This window comes from Zea mays, chromosome 1, assembly GCF_902167145.1.
Source record: "Zea mays cultivar B73 chromosome 1, Zm-B73-REFERENCE-NAM-5.0, whole genome shotgun sequence".
Lineage (NCBI taxonomy): Eukaryota > Viridiplantae > Streptophyta > Magnoliopsida > Poales > Poaceae > Zea > Zea mays.
Window position 1 is genome coordinate 198,845,744 of NC_050096.1, and position 24,420 is coordinate 198,870,163.

At 56.3% G+C, this 24,420-nt stretch overlaps 2 protein-coding genes and 1 pseudogene across 2 annotated transcripts; 2 read left to right on the forward strand and 1 right to left on the reverse strand.

The window, feature by feature from the left end:
• Nucleotides 1–208: 208 nt before the first annotated feature.
• LOC100192679 (uncharacterized) lies at nucleotides 209–2,754 on the reverse strand. Its single transcript, NM_001137886.3, has 2 exons — nucleotides 2,380–2,754; nucleotides 209–427 (listed from the first exon to the last, which is right to left on the reverse strand). Exons 1-2 carry the CDS (start codon nucleotides 2,680–2,682, stop codon nucleotides 356–358), a joined length of 375 nt encoding a protein of 124 aa, NP_001131358.1. The 5' UTR covers nucleotides 2,683–2,754; the 3' UTR covers nucleotides 209–355.
• Nucleotides 2,755–22,088: 19,334 nt separating this feature from the next.
• On the forward strand, nucleotides 22,089–23,553 carry LOC103645172 (amino acid transporter AVT1C). Its single transcript, XM_020543158.1, has 4 exons — nucleotides 22,089–22,128; nucleotides 22,985–23,076; nucleotides 23,201–23,363; nucleotides 23,447–23,553. The coding sequence occupies exons 1-4, from the start codon at nucleotides 22,089–22,091 to the stop codon at nucleotides 23,551–23,553; spliced, it is 402 nt and encodes a 133-aa protein (XP_020398747.1).
• A 193-nt stretch (nucleotides 23,554–23,746) lies between these two features.
• Nucleotides 23,747–24,420, forward strand: LOC109939265 (3-ketoacyl-CoA synthase 11-like; annotated as a pseudogene).

A 24,420-nucleotide genomic window follows, 5' to 3' on the forward strand; every position in this document is an offset into this window, starting at 1 on the left:
TACAAAATCGAGGGGGGGTTTACCACATCTTGCCCGAAGACTTCCCCTCTGCAGAAGAACCGAAAATTTCCAACAGCTCCAGGTACAAGCACCAGAAACTCGAATGCCTGCTGTTGTAACAAAATGCGTATCAAGTAGCTACGACCGTTTCAATTCACATTCCACAAAGAAATGGTGCAACCAGTACATGATTCAAAACAACTGAAATAATCCAAGTCTAGCAATTTCTTGTAATACAGTGAAGCAGCCAACAAAGAAGATACAAAAGAGACCAGAGTAGCGGCAACATTAAGTATTCATCGTTTCAACATGAAACCCTTAATCAATTCCTTCATCACAAGAGTATCGGGTGTCTTTAGCCATAGTTCAGGCGGAACATGTCATTCTGCACGAAGAAGGACCCAGCGGCCGGCAGCAAATGGAATGCCTACAGAGACAAGAGTATCACATCATGGGAACGCAGAATACTTGTGCTGGAGTAGGAACATAAAGAATCAAAGTGAGGCAAGATGTGCGCTCTGTGCGTAAAAAACAATGCACTACAAGCAATTTACATTTCTACAAACCATGAATTGGATAAGGAGGGGTTGCTATCGAAATTCAATCATTACACAAACTATTACAAGCCTTTGACCAACAGCTTCTTTACCAGTACAGATTTTGTTAATACAAAATTGATGTTATTAGATTCATAATACTAAAAAATAATTACTCATGACTCTGAGTATCATTTTGTATCACATAAATGACATGCTAACAGAGTAATTGACGGTCAAAGAATGGTCAAAGAATTGTCCTAACGAAATGAAAATTATAGTTTCGAACAGGACAAATACTAATCTAGTGTTTAAAACCCCAAGCTGCACACCAGAACCTTACTAGCATCTATAACGTTAGCCATGCGAGAAGTAGGGTAAGTTGATAGTTCTGTCTATGGCCTCCAACATAGGAGTTTATGATCAAAGATACAGAAGTATCAAACCAAATCTTTATATAGTTCAATTTAAGATAAACTGTACACAAAAGACATCATGCACATGTTATACACGCAAACATTAATAAATTAACAGATCTTCCATTAAGAGATACAATCATACAACTGTGGCATTAACCTTCTAAGTACTCGTAAGTTTGAAACTTAACTTGCAAAATGAATAATATGGAAAAAATATACAAAATAATATAGAAGGCATGCAAATATTAAACTTTCTAAAACATACATGGGCAAATGTTTAAAAGTTTCATGCTGGAAATGAAGTTTATTTGTTTCCGCAGAGGCAATGAATTCATTTCTAACTGCTTCAGGAGACAATGGCAGAACACGGTACACAGATGTTTAAGAAAGACCTCCGGACCGCAGATACAAACACTAGTACTTCAAATTCACTGCATGCTAAAGGATTTCTGGAGTGGGAGTTCAAGACTCCAAGGAAAAAAGGCAAAAAAATTGATCAGCTAGTCTACGAATCATAAAAAAGGAAATATGCATGTCTAACCCTAGCTCAGCAGAACTGCAGCACTGCAAAAATAATTGCAAGAACCAGTGACTCTGCCATGGAATGGAACTTAAAGCCACAGAGACGAACAGAAATTTTACACTTGAATCGCCACCACCCGACCACCCCAGCAAAGTGGCGGGCAGCCAGGCTCCTCCACGAGCTGTCAAAGGCAAATTTTATTCCTGTTGGATAAAAACGCTGCATTTTTCCTATATAAATTTCTTGCATAATAAGAATCGCCTGGGCTGCCAAAAGTTTTTGGCTCTGCCACTGGTAGCACGAACAATTTCTTTAAGGGCTAGTTTGGGAGCCACAAAATCGGAGGGGATTGGAGGGGCTATAATCTTCTTGTTATTCAAATTTAAATAAGAAGTGGATTCTAGCCCCTCCAATCCTCTCCGGTTTTGTGGCTCCCAAACTAGCCCTTAGAGTTGAAAGGCCAACAGAACGTATAGACAACAACACACCAGCATGTCCCATAAATCAAAACAAAACTGAAAAATGGGTAGAATAAGGACTAGTATAAACAATTATGTATAGATCTAAACGAAACAAGGTGGCTAGTGAAAAACAAATCTCTGAAACGAATATCGACTGGCACAGTTAACAACTTCATCACAAGGGCAATGGACCAGACATTTGTACTAACAGATAATCATAAGACCAATCAATATAGTAAGAACAAATGATTGGCACCATTCAATCAAAATAACAAACAAAGCGAGGGCCTTCTACGGACTACCACGAGATTAGGGCCAGAATCACAAGAGTGACAGCGGATCGCATCAGGTGACGAGTCATCACGGACCACGCACGATGAAATAAGGCTTACTCCTACAAGCGGGAAGAAAGCGGATCGAGGCCAAGCGGGGGTGCATACCTGGGAGAACTTGATGGGGTGCTCCTCGGGGCCGGTGCGTATGGAACCGGAGACGAAGACGAGCATGCCTCCCTGGGGACCCGATGGCTGGCAGTCTACGGTGACGATCTGATGCTCGCAGGCCTGGAAAGGGAGAGATCCGAGCTTGCCGGCAATGGCGGAGGGGCCCTGGAACTTCTGGCCCTCGAAGGTGAGCATGGAGGTCTCCTGGTACAGCCCAACCAGCGCCGCGCGGTTGGTGTCGAACGTTCGGTAGTAATGCTCCACGAAGGCCTTCGCTACCGCGTCAGGGTCCATCGCCATCACCTCGCCGCCGCCGGTCAAGCACGCTCCTAGGGTTTCGAGGAGCTCGGCGAAAGAGATAGAGCGTTGCGGTATGAGCAAGAGGAGACCTGGATGGAGAGGAGCACAGGGAAATTTGGCCCTGGGTAGTGGGGCCGCGGGTCCGGGTTGGCGTGAAAAGAACGCGACAAATGGGTGGTTGGGCCTGGGCTACAAATGGGCCTGGTACCCATGCGACGAGCAGGAGGTGCTTTTTAGACTGTTCACCTTCAAGAAACTAGACTTAACAAGTTAAATTTTAGCTAATTAATAACAAAATAAACTTCCAACAGACTAGATATTAAACTCATCAAGCTATGTGGCTCTCTAAATTGGCTCTCTCACTAACCAAATTTAGCTAGTCACTCCGGCTAGCCAAACTAACTTTTATGTTAAAGAGTCTATTGGAATAAAATGATATATATATAAAGGTTGATTTTTATAAAAAAGTAAATAAAGAGTCAAAAATAAAGAGTTTTTTGAAGATGCTCTTACAACGGTTCCTCTCGACTCACTTTATATTCATACCCGTTTGAGCAATTTTAATAGATCTCTAAATCCTAAATTTAAGAAATAAATAGTAAAATATTTCTCTACTAATTCTCAAATACACGATCATAACAGTTATATATATATAGGGTAGGTATAACGGGAGCTCTGGGCTTCCAATAGTTAAAGGAAGCCCAGGCCGACCACCCCTGCAAACTGGTTTAACCAGCGCGCCCAAACAGGCTGTCGGGTGCGCCACCTGCCCCACGTCTGTTAGCGAAAAAAAAGGAATGCATGCATAAGTCAAACACGATCCAATGCATGCGCATAAATTTAGGAAAGATATGTGCGGCAGTTTCTGTTTTTAAAATCCTTTATTTCCTCCATAAATTTAGGATCGCTGCAACAGCCATGCAGCTAGACGCATAAAGACCATTTTATGATATATACTGAGACTAAATATGCTACACTGTGTTAATAATTATGCAATTCGATATATTGCGTAAAAATCTGTTACCAGCTGCATGCACACGAATTTATGATAAAAATAATGTGCAATGAAAGGAAATGAATTACACGCATAGAAACAAAAAATTGTATTTAATGTTTTATTTCCTTCATAAATATAAGATCCCTCCAACAGTCATGCAGCTAAAACACATTAAATCTAGTTTATGATATATACTGATACAAATTATACTACATGGTGTAGGTATTTATGTAATTCGTTACACTGCGTAAAAAATATGGCATGTTGTTCACTGGTGGACGCACCTCCGGGTTGGAGCGTAATAACCTTAAGTTTTGAGCATAACATCCCTCAATTATAAGCGTATATACCGAGCCAATGTGAGAGGTTGATAGCTCTAGTAGGTTGTTATTACGATCCTATTTTTATGGCAGATCCGAAAAACATGGCAGTCGCATGCATGCGGTTATACAGATCCTAAAATTATGGCAAAATGCATGCATGAGTCAATCACGTTCCTTTGCATGCGCGTAAATTTAGGAAAGATATGTGTGGCGGTTTCTATTTTAAATGCTTTATTTCCTCCATAAATTTAGGATCGCTGAAACAGACATGCAACTAAAACTCGTAATGACCATTTTATGCTATATACTGATACTAAATATGCTACACTGTGTAGATAATTATGCAATTCGGTATACTGCGTAAAAATCTGCTACAGGCTGCATGCACACGAATTTATGATGGAAAGAATATGCAATGAAAGGAAATGAATTGCATGCATAGAAACAAAAAAATCACATTTAATGTTTTATTTCCTTCATAAATATAGGATCCCTCCAACAGCCATGCAACTAAACGCATTAGAACTAGTTTATGATGTATACTGAAACAAATTATACTACACGATGTAGGTATTTATGCAATTCCTTACACTGCGTAAAAAATCTGGCATGTTGTTCACTGGTGGACGCATCTCCGGGTGGAGCGTTGTCGGGGACCATAATTAGGGGTACCCTCAAGACGCCTAATTCTCAGCTGGTAACCCCCATCAGCATAAAGCTGCAAAGGCCTGATGGGTACGATTGAGTCAGGGATCAAGTCCACACGAGTGACTCGATCACGCTTCGTCCGAGCCTAGAGATGGCAACGGGTACAAACCCGCTGGGTTTTGCCATCCCAAACCCGTACCCGTGAAAAATATCTATGCCCATTAAAAAACCCGTACCCATGACGGGTTTGAGATTTTGCCCAAACCCGTACCCATCGGGTTAGCGGGTACCCATGGGTTACCCGTGGGTTTCATCTCCAATATACTTGTTCTTCTCATAATCAATAAGTATCGTAATGATTAATGAGATCATGATCCAAATTTTATGTAATGAACAATGAGTTCATGATTTGGTATAAAAATTATTAGTAGAGAGAATGAAATACAAATAATAACTTGTATAATTAAGTGACCTTGCACTAAGTTATCCATCCATCACATATATAACACTTGTAAAAACTATAATAGCAAGCAAGCAACACTCTCACCGACTACTGATACATTCACCAGTTGATAAAAATTAGGAAGTAAATAAGAAATAACAAGTTTGTTGTTCATTTATAAAATAAAATGACAATATGCACTAGGTTTGGTCGGGTTTAAAGAACCCACGGGTTCACGGGTTTGGGTACTATAGGAACAAACCCGTACCCATAAACCCGCCGGGTATAGATTTATGTCCATTAACAAACCCATGGGTATGAAAATTGACCCAAACCCGTACCCTAATGGGGTAAAAACCCATCGGGTTTCGGGTTTCGGGTACCCATTGCCATCTCTATCCGAGCCTAGCCTCGGCCAAGGGCAGCCGACCTCGAGAGACTTCCGTCTCGCCCGAGGCCCCCCTTTTAACGGCGGACACACCTCCGGCTCGCCCGAGGCCTTGGCTTCGCTTAGAAGCAACCCTGACTAAATCGCCGCACCGACTGACCAAGTTGCAGGAGCATTTAACGCAAAGGTGGCCTGACACCTCTATCCTGACGCGCGCCCCGGCAGAGCCGAAGTGACTGCCGTCACTCCGCCGCTCCACTGACCGGTCTGACAGAAGGACAGCGCCGCCTGCGCCACTCCGACTGCAGTGCCACTCGACAGAGTGAGTCTGACAGGCAGTCAGACCTCGCCAGAGGCGCCATAGGAAACTCCGCTCCGCCCGACCCCAGGGCTCGGACTCGGGCTAAGACCCGGAAGACGGCGAACTCCGCTCCGCCCGACCCCAGGGCTCGGACTCGGGCTAAGACCCGGAAGACGGCGAACTCCGCTCCGCCCGACCCCAGGGCTCGGACTCGGGCTAAGACCCGGAAGACGGCGAACTCCGCTCCACCCGACCCCAGGGCTCGGACTCGGGCTAAGACCCGGAAGACGGCGAACTCCGCTCCGCCCGACCCCAGGGCTCGGACTCGGGCTAAGACCCGGAAGACGGCGAACTCTGCTCCGCCCGACCCCAGGGCTCGGACTCGGGCTAAGACCCGGAAGATGGTGAACTCCGCTCCGCCCGACCCCAGGGCTCGGACTCAGGCTAAGACCCGGAAGACGGCGAACTCCGCTCCGCCCGACCCCAGGGCTCGGACTCGGGCTCGGCCCCGGAAGACGACGAACTCCGCCTCGCCCGACCCCAGGGCTCGGACTCCGCCCTGGCCTCTGCCGAACGACTTCCGCCTCGCCCGACCCAGGGGCTCGGGCTCGGGCTCGGCCTCGGCAACGGAAGACAGATTCGACCCCAGCTTCGGAGGAGCCCCCACGTCGCCCGACCTAGGGCACGGGCCCGCCACGTCAACAGGAAGCGCCATCATCATCCTACCCCGAGCCGACTCGGGTCACGGAGAACAAGACCGGCGTCCCATCTGGCTAGCTCCGCCAGATGGACAATGATGGCGCTCCACAAGCTCTGTGACGACGGCGGCTCTCAGCTCCCTTACGGAAGCAAGGCGACGTCAGCAAGGACTCGACCGCTCCTACAGCTGTCCCTCCGCCAGGCTCCATTGCTCCTCCGACAGCCACGACATCACGCCAGCAAGGTGCCAAGACCTCTCCGGCTGCCACATTGGCATGTACCTAGGGCGCTAGCTCTCTCTCCGCTAGACACGTAGCACTCTGCTACACCCCCCATTATACACCTGGATCCTCTCCTTATGGCTATAAAAGGAAGGACCAGGGCCTTCTTAGAGAAGGTTGGCCGCGCGGGACCGAGGACGGGACAGGCGCTCTCTTGGGGCCGCTCGCTTCCCTCACCCGCGTGGACGCTTGTAACCCCCCTACTGCAAGCGCACCCGACCTGGGCGCGGGACGAACACGAAGGCCGCGGGACTTCCACCTCTCTCACGCCCGTCTCCGGCCACCTCGCCTCTCCCCCCTTCGCGCTCGCCCACGCGCTCGACCCATCTGGGCTAGGGCACGCAGCACACTCACTCGTCGGCTTAGGGACCCCCCTGTCTCGAAACGCCGACAGTTGGCGCGCCAGGTAGGGGCACGCTGCGTGCTGACGAACAGCTTCCCGTCAAGCTCCAGATGGGCAGTCTCCAGCAACCTCTCCGGCCCGGTACGGTGCTCCGTTTCGGGAGTCTTGAGTTCATGTCCTTCGATGGCAGCTACGACATGATACTCCTTCCACCGCCGCGCGACAACGACAATGGCGGCCGACAACCCGCCCGCCGGCGGCGGAATCGACGACATCTTCCCCGCGTGGTGGAAGAACAACATTCAAGCTCGCTCCGTCCTCTCCCCCGCCAACGGAGGAGGAGGCGGGGCCATCAAGGCCAAGCGGGAGGCCGCGCTTCGTCGGCCGTCGAGCGAATCGACGCCCCTGACGCCCCGACGGAAGGCACGCCGGGCGTCGACCTCGTGTTCGAAACGAAGGCAAGCGTCGTCCCCCCGCGACACGCTGATCCCGAGCAAGAAGACGACGCCGGCGCGCTCGCGGAAAGCCTGCAGGACGTCGCCCTCGTACCTGGGACGACGGTGCAACCAGTCCCCGATGTGACTACGTCGCTCCTCGTCGACCAAAAGGTACCGACTAACTCCCATCTTACGTCATTTCGACTCGGCCTCAACCCGCCAAGCGACCTCGCTTTGGCGGGCGCTCTCATCGAGGCGAGTGCAACCCCACTGGGGTTTCGTATGCGGTCGCCTTGGGACCGGTTGACGGACGTCTCAACCTACGGGCCCTCTGGGTCCGAGGAAGATGACGATCCCAGCATCTGTTGGGATTTCTCCGGACTTGGCAACCCCAGTGCCATGCGGGACTTCATGACCGCATGTGACTACTGCCTCTCCGACTGTTCCGACGGAAGCCGCAGCCTTGACGACGAGGGCTGCGGCCCAAGCCGCGAATGTTTCCACATCGAGCTAGGGGATCCCTCCGAAGGCAACCATCTCGGCATGCCGGAGGACGGTGATCTTCCTAGGCCGGTGCCTCGCGCCGACATCCCGCGGGAGCTAGCTGTGGTCCCCGCTCCGGCGGGGGGTTACGACCCACAACTCGAGCAAGTCCGCGAGGCGCAGGCCAGGCTCAACGAGGGAACAGGAGCGCTTGAGCCGATCCGTCGGGACGTCGGGCAGGTATGGGCGGGCCAACCCCCGGCCGGAGAAATACGTCACCTGCCCCAAGGTCTCCAGCACCGCGTCGCCAACGATGTCAGGGTCAGGCCGCCGCCCGCATCCAGCGGGGTTGGCCAGAACCTGGCAGCCGCAGCGATGCTCCTCCGCGCGATGCCGGAGCCATCAACCACCGAGGGTCGGCGAATCCAGGGAGAGCTCAACAATCTCCTGGAAGGCGCTGCGGCCCGACGGGCCGAGAGCACTGCCTCCCGAAGGCAGGGATACCCCTCGGAACCTCATGCCGCGACTTCCCGATTCATGCGGGAAGCCTCGGTCTACACCGGGCGCACGCGCAACACCGCGCCTGCGGCCCCGGGCCACCTCGGCAACGAGCACCATCGACGCGACCGTCGGGCCCACCTCGACGAAAGGGTGCGCCGAGGCTACCACCCCAGGCGTGGGGGGCGCTACGACAGCGGGGAGGATCGGAGTCCCTCGCCCGAACCACCCGGTCCGCAGGCCTTCAGTCGGGCCATCCGACGGGCACCGTTCCCGACCCGGTTCCGACCCCCGACTACCATCACGAAGTACTCGGGGGAAACGAGGCCGGAACTGTGGCTCACAGACTACCGCCTGGCCTGCCAACTAGGTGGAACGGGCGACAACAACCTTATCATCCGAAACCTCCCCCCGTTCCTCTCCGACACTGCTCGCGCCTGGTTGGAACACCTGCCTCCGGGGCAGATCTCCAACTGGGACGACTTGGTCCAAGCCTTCGCCGGCAATTTCCAGGGCACGTACGTGCGCCCCGGGAATTCCTGGGACCTTCGAAGCTGCCAGCAACAGCCGGGGGAGTCGCTCCGGGACTACATCCGGCGATTCTCGAAGCAGCGCACCGAGCTGCCCAACATCACCGACTCGGATGTCATCGGCGCGTTCCTCGCTGGCACCACTTGCCGCGACCTGGTGAGCAAGCTGGGTCGCAAGACCCCCACCAGGGCGAGCGAGCTGATGGACATCGCCACCAAGTTCGCCTCTGGCCAGGAGGCGGTCGAGGCTATCTTCCGAAAGGACAAGCAGCCCCAGGGCCGCCCATCGGAAGAGGCTCCCGAGGCGTCTACTCCGCGCGGCGCCAAGAAGAAGGGCAAGAAGAAGTCGCAATCGAAACGCGACGCCGCCGACGCGGACCTTGTCGCCGCCGCCGAGTGTAAGAACCCTCGGAAGCCCCCCGGAGGTGCAAACCTCTTCGACAAGATGCTCAAGGAGTCGTGCCCCTACCATCAGGGGCCCGTCAAGCACACTCTCGAGGAGTGCGTCATGCTTCGGCGCCACTTCCACAGGGTCGGGCCACCCGCGGAGGGTGGCAGGGCCCACGACGACGACAAGAAAGAAGATCACCAAGCAGGAGAGTACCCCGAGGTCCGCGACTGCTTCATGATCTACGGAGGGCATGCGGCGAATGCCTCGGCTCGGCATCGCAAGCAAGAGCGTCGGGAGGTCTGCTCGGTGAAGGTGGCGGCGCCAGTCTACCTAGACTGGTCCGACAAGCCCATCACCTTCGACCAGGCCGACCACCCCGACCACGTGCCGAGCCCGGGGAAATACCCGCTCGTCGTCGACCCCGTCGTCGGCAACGTCAGGCTCACCAAGGTCCTGATGGATGGGGGCAGCTGCCTCAACATCATCTACGCCGAGACCCTCAAGCTCCTGCGCGTCGATCTATCCTCCGTCCGAGCAGGCGCTGCGCCCTTCCACGGGATCATCCCTGGGAAGCGCGTCCAACCCCTCGGACGACTCGACCTCCCCGTCTGCTTCGGAACGCCCTCCAACTTCCGAAGGGAGACCTTGACGTTCGAGGTGGTCGGGTTCCGAGGAACCTACCACGCGGTACTGGGAAGGCCATGCTACGCGAAGTTCATGGTCGTCCCCAACTACACCTACCTGGAGCTCAAGATGCCGGGCCCCAACGGGTCATCACCGTCGGCCCCACGTACAAACACGCGTTCGAATGCGACGTGGAGTGCGTGGAGTACGCCGAGGCCCTCGCCGAGTCCGAGGCCCTCATCGCCGACCTGGAGAACCTCTCCAAAGAGGTGCCAGATGTGAAGCGTCATGCCGGCAACTTTGAGCCAGCGGAGACGGTTAAGGCCGTCCCACTCGACCCCAGTGGCGACACCTCCAAGCAGATCCGGATCGGTTCCGGGCTCGACCCCAAATAGGAAGCAGTGCTCGTCGACTTTCTCCGCGCAAACGCCGACGTCTTTGCGTGGAGTCCCTCGGACATGCCCGGCATACCGAGGGATGTCGCCGAGCACTCGCTGGATATTCGGGCCGGCGCCCGACCCGTCAGGCAGCCTCTACGCCGATTCGACGAGGAGAAGCGCAGAGTGATTGGCGAAGAGATCCACAAGCTAATGGCAGCAGGGTTCATCAAAGAGGTATTCCATCCCGAATGGCTTGCCAACCCTGTGCTTGTGAGGAAGAAAGGGGGGAAATGGCGGATGTGCGTAGACTACACTGGTCTCAACAAAGCATGTCCGAAGGTTCCCTACCCTCTGCCTCGCATCGATCAAATCGTGGATTCCACTGCTGGGTGCGAAACCCTGTCCTTCCTCGATGCCTACTCAGGGTATCACCAAATCCGGATGAAAGAGTCCGACCAGCTCGCGACTTCTTTCATCACACCGTTCGGCATGTACTGCTACGTCACCATGCCGTTCGGTTTGAGGAATGCGGGCGCGACGTACCAGCGGTGCATGAACCATGTGTTCGGCTAACACATCGGACGCACAGTCGAGGCCTACGTCGATGACATCGTAGTCAAGACAAGGAAGGCTTCCGACCTCCTCTCTGACCTTGAAGTGACATTCCGATGTCTCAAGGCGAAAGGAGTCAAGCTCAATCCTGAGAAGTGTGTCTTCGGGGTGCCCCGGGGCATGCTCCTGGGGTTCATCGTCTCCGAGCGAGGCATCGAAGCCAACCCGGAGAAGATCGCAGCCATCACCAGCATGGGACCCATCAAGGACTTAAAAGGCGTACAGAGGGTCATGGGACGCCTCGCGGCCCTGAGCCGCTTCATCTCACGCCTCGGCGAAAGAGGTCTGCCTCTGTACTGCCTCTTAAGGAAGGCCGAGTGTTTCGCTTGGACCCCTGAGGCCGAGGAAGCCCTCGGGAACTTGAAGGCGCTCCTTACAAAGGCGCCTGTCTTGGTGCCCCCAGCTGATGGAGAAGCCCTCTTGGTCTACGTCGCCGCTACCACTCAGGTGGTTAGCGCCTCGATTGTGGTCGAGAGGCAAGAGGAAGGGCATGCATTGCCCGTTCAGAGGCCAGTCTACTTCGTCAGCGAGGTACTGTCCGAGACCAAGATCCGCTACCCGCAAGTTCAGAAGCTGCTGTATGTTGTGATCCTGACGAGGCGGAAGTTACGACACTACTTCGAGTCTCATCCGGTAACTGTGGTGTCATCCTTCCCCCTGGGGGAGATCATCCAGTGCCGAGAGGCCTCCGGCAGGATCGCAAAGTGGGTGGTGGAAATCATGGGCGAAACAATCTCGTTCGCCCCTCGGAAGGCCATCAAGTCCCAGGTGTTGGCGGACTTCGTGGCCGAATGGGTCGACACCCAGCAGCCGACGGCTCCGATCCAACCGGAGCTCTGGACCATGTTTTTCGACGGGTCGCTGATGAAGACGGGAGCCAGCGCGGGCCTGCTCTTCATCTCGCCCCTCGGGAAGCATCTACGATACGTGCTACGCCTCCATTTCCCGGCGTCCAACAATGTGGCTGAGTACGAGGCTCTGGTCAACGGGTTGCGGATCGCCATCGAGCTAGGGGTCAGACGCCTCGACGCCCGCGGTGACTCGCAGCTCGTCATCGACCAAGTCATGAAGAACTCTCACTTCCGCGACCCGAAGATGGAGGCCTACTGCGATGAGGTTCGACGCCTGGAAGACAAGTTCTACGGGCTCGAGCTCAACCACATCGCTCGGCGCTACAACGAGACTGCGGACGAGCTGGCTAAAATAGCCTCGGGGCGAACAACGGTTCCCCCGGACGTCTTCTCCCGGGATCTGCATCAACCCTCCGTCAAGATCGACGACGCTCCCGAGCCCGAGGCACCCTCGGCACAGCCCAAGGCACCCTCGGCACAGCCCGAGGCGCCCTCGGCACGGCCCGAGGCACCCTCGGCTCAGCCCGAGGTACCCTCGGCCCCCGAGGGCGAGGCACTGGACGTCGAGGAGGAGCAGAGCGGGGCCACGCCTGATCGAGATTGGCAGGCCCCGTACCTGCAATATCTCCGCCGAGGAGAGCTACCCCCCGACCAAGCCGAGGCTCGGCGGGTAGCGCGACGCGCCAAGTCGTTCGTCTTGCTGGGCGATGAAGAGGAGCTCTACCATCGCAGCCCCTCGGGCATCCTCCAGCGATGCATCTCCATCACCGAAGGTCAGGAACTCCTGCAAGAAATACACTCGGGGGCTTGCGGCCATCACGCAGCACCCCGAGCCCTTGTCGGGAATGCTTTCCGGCAAGGCTTCTACTGGCCAACGGCGGTGGCTGACGCCACTAGAATTGTCCGCACCTGCGAAGGGTGCCAATTCTATGCGAAGCAGACCCACCTGCCCGCTCAGGCTCTGCAGACCATTCCCATCACCTGGCCCTTTGTTGTATGGGGTCTAGACCTCGTCGGTCCCTTGCAGAAGGTGCCCGGGGGCTACACGCACCTGCTGGTCGCCATCGACAAATTCTCCAAGTGGATCGAGGTCCGACCCCTGAACAGCATCAGGTCCGAGCAGGCGGTGGCGTTCTTCACCAACATCATCCATCGCTTCGGGGTCCCAAACTCCATCATCACCGACAACGGTACCCAGTTCACCGGCAAAAAATTCTTGGATTTTTGCAAGGATCACCACATCCGGGTGGACTGGGCCGCCGTGGCTCATCCCATGTCGAATGGGCAAGTAGAGCGTGCCAACGGCATGATTCTACAAGGGCTCAAGCCTCGGATCTACAACAGCCTCAACAAGTTCGGCAAGCGATGGATGAAGGAACTCCCCTCGGTGGTCTGGAGCCTAAGGACGACGCCGAGTCGTGCCACGGGTTTCACGCCGTTCTTCCTGGTCTACGGGGCCGAGGCCATCTTGCCCACCGACCTGGAATACGGCTCCCCGAGGACGAGGGCCTACAACGATCAAAGCAACCAAGCTAGCCGAGAAGAATCGCTGGACCAGCTGGAAGAGGCTCGGGACAGGGCCTTACTACACTCGGCGCGGTACCAGCAGTCCCTGCGACGCTACCACGCCCGAGGGGTCCGGTCCCGAGACCTCCAGGTGGGCGATCTGGTGCTTCGACTGCGGCAAGACGCCCGAGGGAGGCACAAGCTCACGCCCCCCTGGCAGGGGCCATTCGTCATCGCCAAAGTTCTGAAGCCAGGAACATACAAGCTGGCCAACAATCAAGGCGAGATCTACGGCAACGCTTGGAACATCAAACAGCTACGTTGCTTCTACCCTTAAGATGTTTTCAAGTTATTCACATACCTCGCACCAACGCAAAGTTTAGTCGTCAAGGAAGGGTCGGCCTCGCCTCGGCAAAGCCCGACCCTCCCTCGAGGGCTAAAAGGGGGGAGACCCCCTCTGCGTCGAATTTTTCCTCGAAAAAAGGATCTCTTTTTAGCAGAATTTCTTTCGTGCTTCTTGACTACTTCGGAAAGCGGATCCTGGAAACGACGGAGTACACGTAAGCAGCCAAGGCTGACCGAGCCAAGGGACTCCTACGCCTCCGGGATAAGGATACCTCACTCATCACCTTCTGCGATAAGTAACTCGCGTTCGGATAAAGCGACTCCGTGGACCGAACAAGTCTTCACGTTCGGAAGCTCTTCTACCAAAGCGGTCCTTCAAGCTTTCTCGACTAAGTCGGGGACAGGGCCTCACGGATGGGTGAAAGTACGCGTAAGCGGCAAGGCCGACCGAGCCGAGGGACTCCTACGCCTCCGGGATACGGATACCTCACTCATCACCTTCCGCGAGAAGCAACTCTCGCTCACGCAGACATCCCTGTTACCGACGGAAAGTCCAGATGCTCGAAATAAGAGGAAAGAAGACGCGGCTTTACAGCACGGCGAGGGTGTGTTTTCTGGCCTCGGCGGCCACAGAAGGCACACGCTACAAGACAATCTGATCCTGCAGGCTCGGGTCTTCACGCTGAAGGGGGCCGTAGCACCCTCGGCATCGGCGACGTCTTCAGCAAGGTCCGACCCAGCCTCGGACGGCGGCGCGGTCAGGGACTTCTCCGGGAATCCGGCCCGAGCAGGCGGCTCGGCCGGTTACCCCTGGGGCCTCGGCCAACCGACTTCCAAGGGCGCCAGCCCGACCCGAGGCCTCGGCTGATCGACTCCGGCGCCGGCTCCGCTGACGGACAACCCGGCCAGGCTCCGGCCAACCAGGTTCCCATTTCCGAGCCAACTCCGCCTCTGTCCGTACTGATATCGCTACCCCTGGCCTCGGCTCATCGAAGAGCGGCCAAGGGGTCCCTTTAACTAAGCTAGAAGAGCCTCAGACAACAAGGCCGATCGAGCCGAGGGATTCCTACGCCTCCGGGATACGGATACGTCACTCGTCACCTTGACACGGGACGACTCCTGCTTGGTGAAGCGGTTCAGATAATCAACAGGCGAGACTTAGTGCTCGAAAATGAGGAAAAAACATGGCTCCGTGCCAAAATTACATACATGTTCAGGCCTCGACAGCCGCAATGAACAAAACCACTGGCATTCGAAGTGCCATTACAAACGGAACTCCGGTTCCCCCTCCGCAGGTACGAACAACCCCACTCCGAGGGGGAAGGCCTGCGGAGCAACGGAAGGCCGACGAACGGCGCGCCGTCACCTGCTCCAGCAGCAGCGACGACGACGACTTCTGCTCCGGGGGGTCGAACAGCGGCAGCACTGACCTCAGGGCGGATGCTGCTGCCGGGAGGCCCCCGCCCACGCCAAAACTCGTGAGGCAAGGACGGGCAGAAGGCCGTAGAGTTGGAGGTCAGTCCGTGGCCGGCCCTGGCTATCTCGCCGGCAGCAGAACCTCTTCAAGCTGCCGTGGCGGATGCCGGCGCCGCGAGCGGCTCCGAAGCCACTCGCGCCCGAAAGCCAGGCACGCTGCAGCTGCCAGCGCCACGGACGACGGCCGCCCTTCCCTCCGATCACTGAGTGAAGGAGCGAGCCGCCGCCCGCACAGAGGCCGACCCCAACTCGGCACTCTCCCCTCCCCAGCCTTGGTGATGAAAATCCTTGAGGCTGAGGGAGGGGCAGAGGCCGCAGCCCGGCTCGCTTTCCCCCACCATCAAGCCGGAGGTCGCCATCTCGGGCGACCGCCGGTGGAGGGGTGCGGCCGGGCTGCGTGATGAAAATCCTAGAAGCCGAACGATGGCTGAGAGGTACCAACTCCCATGGAGTTGCGTTCCTCCAACGAGGAGGCGGAAAGGCGGCGGATACCCCCCATCCGGGGGCTTGGAAGATGGGAAGACACGACGCATAAGGGAGGAAGAAGACATGGTTGCCTTCTGAAAGGAGTCTCCCTCCTTTTAAAGGCAACTCTCCCTACGTGCGCCCCCAGACGCCACGGGCTGAGTCTTCTCCAACATGCTCCAAGGCCCTCCCCTGCGACTCGGGGGCTGGGTCCCACATGTCATGCAAACCGGCTCAGAGCAGAAGAAGCCAAACCGCCGCGCGTGGTGCGCACAACCGCCCAGCGGTTACAAGCGACCCCCCACTTTTGCCCAGACCAACGGGTGGAAGGGGCGGGCAGCCATGCAGGCGGCATGCAACCGCGCCAGGTGGACGCGTTTCTCCGACTTCTGACACGCCAGCTTGGAGGCCCAGGCCCACGCGTCGCGCAACCAGCGCGCCAGTGCTGCATGCAAGCAACCGCGCCACCACTTGTGCCACTGTCGCGCCTCTTCGGTTGCGGAGCCTATGCCGCGACTCGAGGCGACCAGCGCACGACCCAGCGGCGCCAGCCTGGCGCGACGGTCAATGCGGCCGAAAGTGGGCCGGCAGTAATGACGGTGGCAGGCGGGCGGGAGCAGCAGTCACGTCGTCAGCCAGGCTCACGTCCCGTCCGGGGACAGCAAGAGAGCCTCCTCCCACGTCGTGATGACGGTGCACCCGTGACCCGTTCCTCGAACGGCTCGCGCACGCGCAACGGCCGCCCCGCCGACCACTCGCCCCGTCGCATTAACTCCGCGGTGGGACAGGCGGCGCCTCTGGCAGGAGAAGCGGACGACGCTTCGCCTTCGCCGTAATAACCGCGTCAAAAAAGGTACGCCACGTCGTTCGATTTCGTATCCTTCTCCTTTTTCCTCTTTCTCTATCTCTTGCAACAGGGACCGGGAAAGGGGGATACCCCAAAAAGGATCCTTCTCCGTGAAGGAACCGGGCTCCGAGCCCCCCCCTACTGATCAGAGGTTCGAAGACTGGCCCTCCGAGGGGTTCAACAGTCGCCTCAGATCGCGTAGGCCCGACACCCACTACTGGTCAGGGGTTCGAAGGCCAGCCCCCCGAAGGGCTCCATGGCCGCCTCAGGCTACTCGGGCTCCGTGCCCATTACTGATCAGAGGTTCGAAGGCTGGCCCCCGAAGGGTTCACAGTCGCCTCAGACACCGAGCGAGGGATGACCAGGGGTACGTTCGATACATAACCGAGGCTCGGGCTGCGCTCCCGAGGTACCCTAGGACATTTCCGAGACCAGCGGGAACGATCTTGTAACGGAATCCCATCGGAGGGAGGCATCGAGCCCTCGGACCCCGTCGCCAGGGGACCGGGTCCGGCAAATCACCCGCAGGTACTTTTGGGCGTGCCTCTAGGCCCCTAGCCGACCCCCAACGAACGGGGCACGGACGTCCACTCGGATTACCCGCTTGCAGCTCACCGGAGACACCATGTTCGGTGCCCATCGAGGGTAGCATGGCGCACTCCCCCCCCCTCCTCCTTGCGGAAAGGCGACATAGGGGCGTATGTAAAAAGTCGAGTCTGTCCCTGATCGTCCTCTCGCCCTGTGCGGAGGCTCGGGGGCTGCTCTCGCAAACCCGGCTCCGGCCGAACCGTTGACAGCGTCAACATACCAGCCCGAGAGCTTGGGCCCCGACCGTGCACCCGGGCTACGACCAGTTCGCATGAGGGAACAACCAGACCAGCCGAAGCATTACGCAAGGCATTAAGACCTCGAAGGAGTGTAACCACTCCTCCGAGGCCTCGGGGGCTACACCCGGCGGGTGCGCTCGCGCGCACCCACCGGAACAGAATGCAACCGAGAAAGGCTGGTCCCCTTGCAAAAAAGTGCGACGAAAGCCTCCAAGCGAGTGCTAACACTCCCTTCGAGGCTCGGGGGCTACTGTCGGGGACCATAATTAGGGGTACCCTCAAGACGCCTAATTCTCAGCTGGTAACCCCCATCAGCATAAAGCTGCAAAGGCCTGATGGGTACGATTGAGTCAGGGATCAAGTCCACACGAGTGACTCGATCATGCTTCGTCCGAGCCTAGCCTCGGCCAAGGGCAGCCGACCTCGAGAGACTTCCGTCTTGCCCGAGGCCCCCCTTTTAACGGCGGACACACCTCCGGCTCGCCCGAGGCCTTGGCTTCGCTTAGAAGCAACCCTGACTAAATCGCCGCACCGACTGACCAAGTTGCAGGAGCATTTAACGCAAAGGTGGCCTGACACCTCTATCCTGACGCGCGCCCCGGCAGAGCCGAAGTGACCGCCGTCACTCCGTCGCTCCACTGACCGGTCTGACAGAAGGACAGCGCCGCCTGCGCCACTCCGACTGCAGTGCCACTCGACAGAGTGAGTCTGACAGGCAGTCAGACCTCGCCAGAGGCGCCATAGGAAACTCCGCTCCGCCCGACCCCAGGGCTCGGACTCGGGCTAAGACCCGGAAGACGGCGAACTCCGCTCCGCCCGACCCCAGGGCTCGGACTCGGGCTAAGACCCGGAAGACGGCGAACTCCGCTCCGCCCGACCCCAGGGCTCGGACTCGGGCTAAGACCCGGAAGACGGCGAACTCCGCTCCGCCCGACCCCAGGGCTCGGACTCGGGCTAAGACCCGGAAGACGGCGAACTCCGCTCCGCCCGACCCCAGGGCTTGGACTCGGGCTAAGACCCGGAAGACGGCGAACTCCGCTCCGCCCGACCCCAGGGCTCGGACTTGGGCTAAGACCCGGAAGACGGTGAAGTCCGCTCCGCCCGACCCCAGGGCTCGGACTCGGGCTAAGACCCGGAAGACGACGAACTCCGCTCCGCCCGACCCCAGGGCTCGGACTCGGGCTCGGCCCCGGAAGACGACGAACTCCGCCTCGCCCGACCCCAGGGCTCGGACTCCGCCCTGGCCTCTGCCGAACGACTTCCGCCTCGCCCGACCCAGGGGCTCGGGCTCGGCCTCGGCAACGGAAGACAGATTCGACCCCAGCTTCGGAGGAGCCCCCACGTCGCCCGACCTAGGGCACGGGCCCGCCACGTCAACAGGAAGCGCCATCATCATCCTACCCCGAGCCGACTCGGGTCACGGAGAACAAGACCGACGTCCCATCTGGCTAGCTCCGCTAGATGGACAATGATGGCGCTCCACAAGCTCTGTGACGACGACGACTCTCAGCTCCCTTACGGAAGCAAGGCGACGTCAGCAAGGACTCGACCGCTCCTATAGCTGTCCCTCCGCCAAGCTCCGTTGCTCCTCCGACAGCCACGACATCACGCCAGCAAGGTGCCAAGACCTCTCCGGCTGCCACATTGGCATGTACCTAGGGCGCTAGCTCTCTCTCCGCTAGACACGTAGCACTCTGCTACACCCCCCATTGTACACCTGGATCCTCTCCTTATGGCTATAAAAGGAAGGACCAGGGCCTTCTTAGAGAAGGTTGGCCGCGCGGGACCGAGGACGGGACAGGCGCTCTCTTGGGGCCGCTCGCTTCCCTCACCCGCGTGGACGCTTGTAACCCCCCTACTGCAAGCGCACCCGACCTGGGCGCGGGACGAACACGAAGGCCGCGGGACTTCCACCTCTCTCACGCCCGTCTCCGGCCACCTCGCCTCTCCCCCCTTCGCGCTCGCCCACGCGCTCGACCCATCTGGGCTGGGGCACGCAGCACACTCACTCGTCGGCTTAGGGACCCCCCTGTCTCGAAACGCCGACAAGCGTAAAAACCTTAAGTTTTGAGCATAAAATCCCTCAATTATAAGCGTAAATACCGAGTCAATTAGAGGTTGATAGCTTTAGTAGGTTGTTATTACGATCCTATTTTTATGATAGATCCGAAAAACATAGCAGCCGCATGCATGCGGTTTCTATTTTTATACAGATCCAAAAATTATGGCAAAAACATGGGAGTTTCCATTGCATGCGCGCAAATTAAGAATAGCATAAATCAAGGAATTGCCTTTCAAATGTGCATGCAGTAAACTGATATACGAACTTTGTGTTAAAGCATAAAAACATACAGTTTTTAGCGTAAATAATACATGTGGTAGGCATAAAACACAATAAACGAAAAGAAAAATGCGCCGAATCAGAGGATGTCACGCGCGATCATCGCTGCACGCATCTCGCCCCTTCCGTGACGTCGCTCGCTCGAACATCGCGCCTCATGCGTCGCTGTCGCTACTCGCACGTCGACGGGCGTCGCTTGCTCGCCGGCCTTGGAAGTGCCGCCTCCTCGGGGCTTCGGGGACGCCGCCGCTTGCCTGCACAAGGGCCTCGCTGCGGATCGAGGAACCTCCGCCACCACGCGTCGAGGTAATGGAGTTGCGGCCACCGGCCTGGGAATCGCCGCCACCGCACAAGGGCGTTGCCGCCGCTCGCCCTTGGGATCGGGGGCCGCCACCGCATAAGGGCGCTGCCGCCGCCGCTCGCCCTCTGGATCGGGGGCCGCCACCGTCGGCCTGGGAACCGCCGCCACCGCCGGCCTGGCAACCGTCGCTAATGAATCGAGATTGGGCGTAAAAACTGATCCCTAGCACTACGGATTTTCTTTTATAGACGTCTGGACCTGGTCCGGCTCGACCGGATTGCACTGTCTGGTCTGGGCTTCCAATAACTAAAGGAAGCCCAGGGCTCCTAATATACAATATATATATATATATATATCAGGTTGTATTGTGCTTAGACATTAGGCGCGGCATCTAGCATGACGGGCTAGACTCATATAGATAATAGATTGGTTTTTTAAAGTATTTACATTATATCTCTACTCCTATTAAGAACGTAAGGAGGGCGTCCACAGCCCCTCGTGCCCCCGCCGCCTCCTCCCCCGCGCGACCCCTCCCGATCCGCTGCACCCGCGAATCCATCCCATACCTCCCATCCCTGCCCCCCGCGGGTCCCGCGCCGCCATCGTCTACCTCCGAGGATCCCGCGCGCGCCTAGCCGCCATGCCGCTCCCGATCCCTTGCACCCGCCATCCCCTACCTCCCGCCCCTGCACCCCGCGGGTCCCGCGCGTGCCCAGCCGTGAATCAGCCGCTGCGCCTCCCGCAGAACCCGCCTCCACCCGCGAATCCAGCGCCGCGCCTGAGGAACAACCGCAGAGAAACCCCCGTGCGTCGTGCCCTCGCGAACCCCACCCCAGCCGCAAACGCCACAGACACCTGTACGCACGCGCGCGATTCGCCCCAATCTACAACAAGAAGGGCGGCGGGCTGGAGAAGGCGCCGGCGGCGACCACAAGCCTGTGTTCGCCACGGTGGCGGTGAGCTCCCCGCCGGAGCAGAAGCCGTTCGTGGCGGCGGGCGGGCTACCCCCGGCGTTCCCGGAGCTGGCGGCGTACTACGACCGGCCGTCGGACTCGATGCCGCGGCTGCACGCGGACTACTCCAGCTGCTCGGAGCAGGTGCTGTCCCCGAAGCAGCTGGCGTGCGACCGGGAGGTGCAGAGCCAGCCCAAGATCAGCAAATGGGAGCGGACCTTCGCCTCCGATCCCGTGAACCCCGCAGGCTCCATGCTCGACCCCGTCAGCGTACTCCCCAGTACATGAGGATGTCCTGCAGCAGCGGGTCGCCCTCCACGCCCCGCAGCCTATGCCCGTGCACCCCCGCCCTACCCGTCGCACCCCCCATACCCGTGTCCCCCAGCTCCGCCTCGCGCCGAACTTCGCCGGCTCCCGTCCCCTCGCCTGCCACGAGAGGCCCCAAAATAGATCTCTTCTTCCGACAATGGGAAGAGCGAGGGCGACGTGGTGGTCTCGACTTCCTGTGCAGGGAGGGATCTCTGGGAGTGGGCATCCCTGGTGTCGCCCTTCTTCGCCCGTTGTTGACAACGGACACGCTGGAGCGACAGAGCTGCGGTATCAGGACGTGGAGGTGGACACGAGGCGGTGCGAGCGCCGGCATTGCGAGCCTGCGAGGCACTGGTGCCACGTGCGCGCTGCGGGAGAAGGAGGCGGAGCTAGAGGCGGCCCGAGCCCGACTGCATGTTGTGGAGCTAGAGGAGTGGCTGTAGCTGGCAGCCTCCAATACGCAAGCGTGGTGCGGCCTAGCGCGAAGCAACGAGGCCACCGCACGCGCCATGCTCGACACCCTGCTGTAGTATGATAAAATTGTTGTGAAATAGTTTGGAGCATGATATCCATGATTTAGATGATAGTGCTGATGAAGGAGCAATTATCTCCACTGAGAAAACATCAAGCTTCAATACTCCAGCCAACATTTCGAATGCAAAGCTCTATCCACAGTTTTGCATCTACTTCAATTTAGGAATTTGTTTTTTTCTGTACGTGTTTCAAGTTGTAGCTCTGGTGGTCAGTAGGTAAGCTGATTTGGAGTAACTTGTTATACTGTCGTATAAGGTATAACTCCAGCATCCGGATGGAGCTAGAGCAGTCGTCGCCAGCCAGGACACATGGAGGTATGTCTTTCTTCTGCTATGTTCTGCTCCCTGAATTGAATCGAATTGAGCTCTAGGGTTTCTAATGGAAAGATGTTGAGCCATGAAAATACGTTGTTCAGGCTGTCTATTTTTTCATTATTGTTGAGCCATGTAAATAGCTCTAACAAATTCATTGTTGTCTGTTCTTGATGATTGAATTTGCCTGTCTTAGAAAAATTCAATCATTCTTTGCAGGTATGATTACTCTGGTTATGGGCAGTCATCAGGCAATGTATTTATCTGTACTTTCTGAAACTAATGCTCTTACCCTATCACCTTCAGTCGTGGGGCGCCTCACAACATTATCCTTTCTTGTTATCAAAGAGGCATTGAAACTGATTTATGGTCCAGTGGATTTGATTCAGGGGATTTTTAGCAGTTAACCCTTTTTAGGAATCACAGTGCTGACACAACCTTTCTCTAGAAATCCATCTTCAACCAAGTGAAGCTAATACCTTCGCTAACATAGAGGCTACATACAAGTGCCTTGTGGATGTTTATGGAACCAGGGAAGAAGACATTGTTCTGTATGGCCAGTCTGTTGGTAGCGGACCAACCCTTAATCTAGCTGTTTGTTTCAATCGCGTAAGAGATGTGGTTCTGCACAGTCCAATGCTATATGGATTGCGTGTCATGTATTCTGTGAATAAAACATATTGGTTTGACATATACAATGTTTGCCTCTCTGACGCAAGTATTAGCATAAATAGTTAGCATCTCGTATATGCTAACACTTGTTTGATCCGCAAAACATCGACAAAATCACTCATGTTAAGTGCCCAGTTTTCAGCTTTCACGGTGGTAACGCTTGTGTACGCCGGAGTTGCTGTCTCAGGGTTCCTGATGTTCGGCGAGTCCACCATGTCACAGTTCACTCTCAACTTGCCACAGCAGTACATCCCATCCAAGATTGCCATTTGTTTGACGGTGCGAGGGAAAACCACACTTTACCGTTCTACCATCGCGTTCAGAATGAAGACGACGAGATGCTAATTGCATTGCTTGTTTTGTTTTTGTTTTGTTTTTTGCATTTTTTTCTTTCTGGTTCTAGGTTGTGAATCCTTACACAAAGTATGCACTGACGATGACGTCGGTCGCATTGTCGATAGAGGAAGCCCTACCAAAGAAGATGCAGAGTTACCTGGTCGGAATGCTCGTTAGGACATTCCTCGTCCTCTCAACCGTTGCGGTGGCTCTGTTTTTCCCTTACTTTGGTGAGTAGTAGTAGTCTTTCTCGGTTTAACTGAATGATCCTCCCCCCCATTTTCAAATTTTAAGATGTTTTCAAATTTCTCAGCCCTGGTGATGGCGCTGCTTGGATCCGTGTTCACAATGCTCGTGGTAGGTTCTGGAGAACATTTCACCTACACTTCTGCGGTGGATTTCTCTACTTTGGCCAGTTGAAACAAGTTGATAAAAAATGTGCTTGATGATGATTTATACAGGCCTTGATACTCCCATGCGCATGCTAGCTCTCCATCAAGAAGGGCGCAGTGCCCTTGTGGGAGGTAACCACCAACTAGAAACGCGCGCACCAACAAATACAGGATTGGAACCTGAGTATCTATGGTCATTTTCTTTGCAGATCATCCTGGGCGTGTCGCTGTCGAGGGACCTGATGGCGGTGGCGGGCGACGCGCTCAAGACGAACATAAGGACGCTGGGCCCGCTGGTGCTGCCGTTGTCGGAGTAGCTGCTGTTCATGGCGACACTGGTCGCCAAGAAGCTGCTCACAATGAAGAAGGTGAAGCCGTACATCCCGGACTTCAAACTGGCGTTCAAGCACTTCTGCATCCACGCCAGCGGCCGCGCCGTGCTGGACGAGCTGGAGAGCAACCTGGCGCTCACGGACTGGCACATGGAGCCGTCGCGGATGACGCTTCACCGGTTCGGGAACACGTCCAGCAGCTCGCTCTGGTACAAGCTGGCCTACAACGAGGCCGAGGGGAGCATCCGGCGCTGCCACTGGGTGTGGCAGATCGCGTTCGAGTCAGGGTTCAAGTGCAACAGCGCCGTGTGGAGGGCGCTCCGGTCGGTGAACCCGGCAGAGGAGACGAACCCATGGATGGACGAGATCGACAGGTTTCCCGTGGATGTTCCCAAGGTCTCTAAGGTTTCAAGCGACTGAAATGCATTGCTTGCGTGAATGATGGAGCTTGCAATTGTTTGATAGAAGATCTGGTTGGAATTTTTCATAGTTCATTACTATATAGTTGTAGGAGATAGGAAAGGCGATCGACTTCTCTAAGCTTGAATTATACATCTGTTCAT